Source organism: Anthonomus grandis, chromosome 2 (genome assembly GCF_022605725.1).
Source record: "Anthonomus grandis grandis chromosome 2, icAntGran1.3, whole genome shotgun sequence".
Taxonomy (NCBI): Eukaryota; Metazoa; Arthropoda; class Insecta; order Coleoptera; family Curculionidae; genus Anthonomus; species Anthonomus grandis.
Window position 1 is genome coordinate 23,721,125 of NC_065547.1, and position 8,633 is coordinate 23,729,757.

Here is an 8,633-nt window from a genome sequence, read left to right on the forward strand (position 1 = left end):
TCATAATAGCGTCTGTAATAACCTTAATTTCCTGGGCACTCTTTAACTTAATTTATTATCTCTCTCAATTGATATGTTTAGAAAATTTGGGAAGCAGTAAGAAAGATTTTATAAATGCCCATACATATAAACCTAAAAAAAGTATATATACAGCATTTCAATATGCTTAAATAATAAATAGATTAAAAATTGAATCTCTTATAGCGTCAAAAACCATAGTTTGAGTCACCTTGTATATATGTTTCTGTCCAATAATTTTAAATCTGCTGGTGTCAGTCTTACTATATTTTACTAACTTACTATTAATTAAGATTGATTAACAAGCATATATAAATTTAGTATTTGTAATCCGCAAAATTTTGCTTCCAATATGACTTCTTATAAATTTATTTAGTTTAAACTTGAAAGGCTATGTATACAATACATGAGATTTCATAGCTCAGTCAAATTTTTTAAACATTTAGAATGTCAATAACCTTTTGATAAAAAGCAATTCTGGCAAGTCTGAAAAGCTGGAAAATTATGTAACATGCAGCAATCCATTCGACAACTTTTGGTGTTGGTTGGGTTAGCCCCTTAAAGATACAGAAAATATTTGGATTTATTGTGGCAGGAACGGTGGTAAAAATTCTTCCACTTGAGACCTCAAGGATGATTAGAACGATAATACCAATCAAGCATTGGAGATAATAAGCTACATGCTGTTTATTCATTAAACTTCAATGCTTAAACTAAATAATAAATATCGAGACATTCTGCACAACTTTTCCCAGTGTGATAAGTTTTGTTTCACAAAAAGCAGAAAGTGTAGTATGATCGGGTAGGTAATATCAAATAATCAATAACTTTGAAGCAAAAATATTGAAGCATAATTATTGTAGTAAAAGCATAATGTTTTAATGTGCATTCTTATAAAAGTATATTTATCATGCAGACGGAAAAGGACAAACAAATAGAATTTATTGATGTCTAAGCATCTATCAGAGAAGAACAGGCTGAATAGAAAAACTTTCGAGCAAGACTCTATTCTGTCTTAAAGAAATTAATCTACAAGCAGCTAAGTATCGCAGGACTGTATTCACACAGGGGAACGAAAACAGATGCAGTAGTTATAAACACAGCTCATCAGACCTACGATATCCTACGGCTCTGTGATGTGGTGGAGCAAAGCACTACAATAACTGGCAAAAACAAAACATAACAGCCTTTAAAAGCAGGCCTGGTTGCTCATTATGGGGGCGATCAGAACCGGCCTGACAGGCAGAAGTACTACTTGGACCTACCCCTCTGCACATATACCTGCAGGAGGAAGCCATAAGAACTACTTACAGACTACACCATGTCATAAATGGCATCTTAGCAAACAAAGTCTGCATGAAATTAACTAAACTGGTTGAGGTGTGCAATCATAGCACACTTGGTATGCCTTCAGACCTAATACCAAAAAAAAAACTAAACACAAGTTCATACTCGGTCAACATACCAGACTGAGTGGACTGGAATCCGAAACGGATGAAACTAGAGAAATCGGACATCTGAGTATATTTAGACGGCTCAAAAACCAATTTTGGAGTAGGAGCTGGAATATACTGCATCAACCCAAGGAAAGAAATATTTATCTGGCTTGGGAAAATACTTATACCTGCCATTGAAATTTGTGCAATAATGCTTAGCCAAATGCAACTTGAAAACAGAACCATCAAACTCGTCAGGCGGTTCTAAAAGCGCTAGAATTCCCTACATGCACATTTAGAGCAATATGGAGCTGCAAAAACGAGCTCATACTGCTTGGGGAAGGAAACAAAATTACCTTAACATGGATACCGGGACATGCTGGGCTTACAGAAAATGAGGCCCCGTCAAGCTAGCCATAAAAGGAGCAGAATCCAACCTGATAGATCTAGAACCTATCAGGTTCTACTTATCACGTTGTGTTTTACAATACGGCAAAACACACAGTCTCAAACCTGGTGCACAATAAAGGAAAGCGCTACTGGGAGGGATTACCAGGAAACAACCATGCGAAGGCTTTCATACCGGACGTAACAAGGAAGGGAACAGATACCATAAGGAAACTCAACAGGAAGCACCTAAAAGCCCTAATGGGAATGTATACCGGCCACTGCAGACTGCGTTACCACATGTATAGGATTGGTTTGGTGAAAATCGCTGAATGCAGACTATGCACGGAAGAAGACGAGATTGCAGAGCACATCCTATGCAGAGGCCGGCACTAGAGAGAATCAGACAGGCCATTTTTGGCAATGCCTAAGAGGGAAGACATTAAGAATGCTTCTCTCAGTCAAATTAGGCCGCAGTGGAGGAACACAAGGTGTTCCACTCACAACAAACCTAACCTAACCTAATCCAGAAAAATCAAAAAACTCAGTTCAATAAAACAGACGCAATGCGACTCAAAAAATACGTAAAATATACATTAGGAAAAAATTATTAAAAATATTATATATTAACGGCTATAAACAATATTACTTTAAATGATTAACAGAGTAAAGTGCGGTTTATAAAAGATGTTTCAATAAAAACCCAATATTTAAATAGTTAAATTTGATGTAATGGTATTTACTGGCGCTTACTAATTTTTTTATCCCCTCTCGATCTTCTGGGTTATTTATAAAGTTTGTAGTTGGTTATCCAACCATTATCTTGGGCGCCACCCTCAAGTTTAATGTGGATGAGGGACCACGGCCTATCGGGTAGCCTTTAGACAGTGGAGAAAGTAATCCAGGTCTTCTGTGTGAGTAACCTATAGGCAACATTGTAACAAAATCACATTTATTCATCCCAAAACCTAACATGTCATCTCTTTGCTAACACTTCTCAATAAGCTTTACATACGGCCAAATTCAATACGGTACGGTGCGGGGAGAAGAGGGGTGCAATGAAGAGAACTCATGTTGGTAAGCAAAATGTGAAAGCGGTACGGTAATTTATGGCAGTGAATAAACGAATCAGATACAGCCCAGAGAAAATAAAGCATGAAACGGTCGGTATTAATCGGAATGGTAAGCGGTAAGTCACCCACAGGATATTTAAGCGGTCTAATATGGAAAATAAATGCGGTCGCTCGTAACCTTGGCCAACTCTGTTTAAAATGTCGGTAGACGCGGTCTTAATTATGTAGGTAGAAGATGGCAATGTTGTCAGGTTGGGAATAATGGGATAATATCCAATGCAGGGTGATACCTCGTAACGGTCCGACACGTAGCCCCCTAGCACTTTTTAAGGAATACACAGTGTTACCCCGTAACGGTCCAGCACGCAACCCCGTATATCCTGTAGACATTAGGAATTGGAAAAACGGATTCGCCTACCTTCTTACCTACTATACTTACATGCTGGCAACAGCGCCGGAGTAAAGAAGCTGGCGGCGGCGAAGCGATGTACGGTACTGTGGGGCTTACCTCGGTCGTTTATTGCTGGCGCCTCGGTCGGTCTTCTCGGTCGGACTGCTACTCAACGGACTGCCGGTCAGTGCCTCGCGTTATATAGAGCACGGACAGGCGCGGTACTTAGTAAAAGCGGTAACAGTAGTGGTGGTATGGAATGAACGGTGCTGAGGTATTAACGCGGTGATAAATTAATAATTAACGCGGTCGCGCGTTTATTAATAAAGTAGAAACTTTCCTAACTTTACTAGGCAAAGCTTAGTTGTCAATATGAATCTTGAAAATTATTAATTTAAGTTGGAAAAAGAACCGAGTAATTCTATAGATAAATAAGAGAATTACAGAAAATTTAGTAACTTCGTTACACACCCCCTGCTCTTTTTTCAAATTTTTTTTCTAAATCTAAACTTAAAAAGATACAGATACAAAGTATCACGGAACTTAACTATCTAACCTAACTTATACTAACTCCTTCAGCGGTAGTCTTTGGGAAGGCGGCGTGGATCGGGTCGGAGAAGTCCAATTGAGCAATGGTCTCTTCCTGGCATGAAGACCTTACCTCAGGTCTGGTCATCGGTCGGTTTGCTCTTAAGGTGGGTGATGCTACGATGGTTGGTGTTATCTCAGCCGGTCTTGATGCTGGCATCCTCACCAACGTATTTACAAAGGGTTTGTCACCCCAAAAAACGGTATCAACGGTCTTATACTCGGTCATTAATAACGTCCAGGACATCCACATAAGCGGCAAGGCGGCTTTTGACCAACCCTTGAAGTTGTCAGTGGGTGTCCCTTTGATATCCACATTACAATTGTCTCGATATCTTCCTCTTGGTCTTTTATAAGATCATCGACGATGGGGATCCTTAACAAATGAGCATCTTTTTTTTCTATTCACTGGTAATGCTCCCTGTCGTCTTTGCCAACCTTCTACGTATCTTTCGATATGCCGCGCGATTTCCCCTCCTCTCACTTATCGAGTCTAGGTAGGCTAGATAGATGATTTCCGAATATTAACCTGTTAACATGGTAATAACACAATTACATTATTAAAAGGTTTTACTAATGGATAAGGAAATGTCAGAAAAGCGAGGTATTTTGTTTCATATTCGTTATAAAAATGTTATTGGACACTGATTGCGTTCTTATTAAAACATTCAAAGAAAAAATGCAAATTGATTAGGTCAAATGGCCAGACTACGTAATATTTTTTTTTTCATTTTTATGCTGTTAAAAATACATAAAAGTAACACATAAAAGTAACTTACAGATTATGACATAAAGACAAAAAACTTTAACCTTTTAAGTACTACTATTCTTATCCAATGTGAAGTTTAAAAGAAACTTATATTTTTACAGAGAGCCTTGATAAATGTCAGTACTGAAAACGCCAAAGTCCATCGCCTATCTCAAACTTCCTCGATCGGTCTTTTATCAAAGCCACTATTAATATTTTGAAAATGTAGTTTTAGTGTTTTTTTAATATTGGAAGCAAATTGTAACTGTATTAATTTCAATATTTTCTATTTGACTAATTCTACTAATCTATATGTGTAATGATCATCTTCAAATCGCCGTACTACTTTGGTATTAATAACTAACAATCTTCATTCATCAAAAAGGGTAAGCACTAAACAATTGGCCTCTAAAAATCGGAAATTAAACCTCAGATTCATGACACCCGCAGACGTACATAAAATTATTGGGCGTCGGACTATCGTCCCACCTGGGTAGACTGTCAGTGATACGATGGTACTTGCAGCTGGACTATAAGGACTTGAAATTACTGACTAGTCCTGAAGCGTCATCATCGGGTGCTGGCGACCATCGACGAACGCATCCGAAGAAGAAACATAAAAATTCCTAGTGGAGCGAGCGAGTGCTCGCCAATGTACGCACGCGTTGGAAGAGAAGTTTTGATAAGTCTGAGTAGATTTTTTAAAGTTTATTAGTAATTGCTTAAAATAATGCAAGAGTCAATTTAGTTTGGAAGCATACGTTTTTGTTAGAATCAAACGATCTACTTTAGTTTTAATAATTTACAATAGAGCACATTATTGCAAAGCGAAAGCAACTGGGTTTTTAGTGTTATCACTGGAGAAAGAAATATTTCAAAGTATTTTTATTGTATTTTTTTTAAATTAAAATATATTGGACATTTAGACGTTTTACAGAATGCAGAATACAGAATTTTAATTTACTAAGCCATTAATTCTATTCCACTTACCTTCGCCAAGTAGATAAGACTTAAAGTGAAATAAACTTATTTTAGTAACAAGCAATAAATTTTTTACAAAATTGTAAAAATTTCTATATTTGTATGTAAATAACATGTAATAAAACAAATAAAAATTAAGAGTTATTTAGAAACGAACAAACATATGTTGCCATAACAGAAACATCCAAGGAATGACCGTATTTTTCCACCCATGTGGGAGAAATTTTTCTGGCAGCGACGATATTGCCTCTTTTAACGTTTCTATGACATCCTGTGGGGGATGTTTCTTCGACATTTTAGAATGTCGAATGTATGTTTCTAATAGATGATATATTTATTACGGAAATATAGCACAAACGTTTTAAATATTTAAAAAAATTAAATGTATTTTATACGGTCTTTTATTATCGATTACATAACAAATATTATACCTTAATAATATTATATTATATACAAATATATAAATTAACAAAAAGGCAATAACAGAATATAAAATTCTTGAAAATGATACTCTATGGATATGTACTAAGAGGAAATAAAACAAAAACTGTTATTTTGGATTTAGTTCAAGAAGTAGGCTACGTAGACTACGTATATAACTTAATATTGAGGTGAAAGTACTGTTAGTATTATTGTGAATAATGAAGTATAAAAATTATGTTTACTTAAATCCTGCTTTGTGTCATCTTTATACAATTTTTGGGCCTTACTGGAGCTTTTCTTAGCCAACCTTCCATTTTAAGCTCAGTTCCTCTCTTATTTTTTGAAATGCCTGCTTTCGCATCTAAAAGCAGTTAAAATTCAAAACTAACTAGTAGATAACTCGGTAAATAATAAATTCTTAATTTCGATATATGACCTTAAAATTTATCCAAACTGACTGACAGAATAGCGACCGAAACACAAAAACATTAGTAGATATATCTACTCAGATAGTTTAGCAGATCTAAAGGCTTTTGAGTTCAACACATGAACATCTCCAAAAAGTGCCAGGTATAGTTAACAGAATCTTTGTCATATAAGGGACAAATTAAACTTAAAGGGAATGAAGCAGCAGATATGCGAAAGAAATTTGGTAAAAAAAACACAGAATCCTGCCTTGTGCTTTGTATGCAATACAGTAGAACTTGGTTATACTGAAATAGTTTACCAGGTCTTAAGCATATAAGCCCCAAGAACTATTATGAATGAAATGAGCTATCAAAAGAGTAATATATCGTTAGACCCAACTAGCAGTTGGCGCCAATCAGAGTCTGGCTATGGTGGTGTAGGTGACTAGACACATCATAGAAACTGGTCGTCTGGAATAAAAAGTTCGGGTTCTACTGAAAACAGGGAAGCTAAGCGTAGTGAAAAAGAAATGACGCTTTTACCACGAAGTATCATTATTGTAAGATTTAAGACCAGTTCAGTAAATATGAATGTATTCCAAATATATGCTCCAACAAGTGAACAGAAGAACAAATTGATGCGTTTTATAATAAATTAGAAGAGACTTTCGAAAAACTACCAAAAAGAGAAATCACGATAGGCCTGGGTGATTTCAATGCTAAGATTGCTTCTACTAAAAAAGATACTAATATGCGAGGAATTGTCGGTCTCTATGGCCTCAGAGAAAGAAAGGCTAGGGGAGAGCGTCTCCTGCATTTCTGCACTGGAAACTAGAAATACTAAGTCCAATTCTACTCAATATACATAGTGAATTGGCATATTATGCGAAGGAAGATTTTTAATATGAGTAATGCAGATGATACAACCATGTTTGCTAAATCTAAAGAAAAATTATATATACTTTTAGATAAAATAGAAAACATCAGCATAGACGCACGTCTCAAAATCAACAGAACAATGACCAGGATTATGGTAATAGATAGAGCCAACAACCAAAACCAACTAACGGAAATAAATAATATTGCCGTTATAAATCACGTTGTGTACATGCGATCTACGATAACCAAAACTTGCAGATGCAGAGCAAATTAAGCGTATACGAACTATTGCAAAAAATGCAATGGCTAACCTGACTAAAACCTGCCTAACGATCAAAATGGAAATAATCAGATGCCTAATCTCCCTATTCTTCTAAGACTCAGAATGCAAATAACATAGCAAATAATATGCTATTTTGGGCATATCTATTAAAGAAACAGTCTTGATAAGCTATAGAAACGACCTAAACAAGATTCATCGACCACAATAATTGGCGCTCTGCATTGGCAAGACTAATTTATGATATCATGATGCCTGTGTCAGGTTAGTGACCAAAAAGAAGAAGAAGAACCATACAAGAGCGTCCTTACCCGAAAAAAGAGTAATACACACTTAATAGCTGAAATGGGAGTGTAACCATGTATTTGATGGATCTGAACAATATTATAATACTGAATACGCATAGGATAAGAAAAAACATTGACATATTTGTTCTAAGTAACTCTTTAGCATTCGTTTAAAATTGGCATTACTTTAAACTTAAAAAACGCTTTTAACAATTAACTCATAAAGTTTAAGAGGTTGTAGTAGTCTTACTCGACGAGGGAAATCTAAATCATGAGTCATGTATTCGAATTCTTATTATATTTCAAAGAGCTTCTAAGATAATGTTCTCTTGAAAAAAGAGTATCAACTTTGTAATATATCTTACTCCAAGTTTAATATATCTGCACACAACCAATTCTATCAACATCAATATTTGAACTAGTAATTGATATACCATAATGTGTGTTTCCAAACCTTACTAGCTCTACATGTAAAATGCCCGAGGATAAACTAAATTAGTATACTCTTAACATAAGAATAAAACAGTACATATTGTTAATTGTAATTAAAGGTTGTAAATGACTTTTGACTTAAACTTAAGTTTCTTCCAAGTGGCAGTAGCTAAGCAGTCGTCTGAAATTTTTTCTTAGTGGATATTTTTTTATAAAATATTTTATTTTTTAGGCTACGTGCCATAAAAATATCTATAAAAACGATCTACGAATTAAAAAAAAAAACAGTTGCGATAACCTCAC

General features: G+C 35.4%; 1 protein-coding gene across 11 annotated transcripts in view; it reads left to right on the plus strand.

The window, feature by feature from the left end:
* LOC126746567 (multiple C2 and transmembrane domain-containing protein) overlaps positions 1–8,293 on the plus strand; it is a 248,048-nt gene extending 239,755 nt beyond the window's left edge. For 8 of the 11 annotated variants that reach the window (XM_050454923.1, XM_050454906.1, XM_050454914.1 and 5 more), the window contains one exon: positions 5,092–8,293. In XM_050454923.1, the coding sequence (XP_050310880.1) occupies positions 5,092–5,271 (180 nt within the window). In that variant the 3' untranslated portion in view covers positions 5,272–8,293. Of the gene's footprint in view, positions 1–5,026 lie in introns of all 11 variants that reach the window. The other 3 variants (XM_050454886.1, XM_050454892.1, XM_050454898.1) reach the window with 3 other exon arrangements.
* The last annotated feature ends 340 nt before the right edge of the window (positions 8,294–8,633 follow it).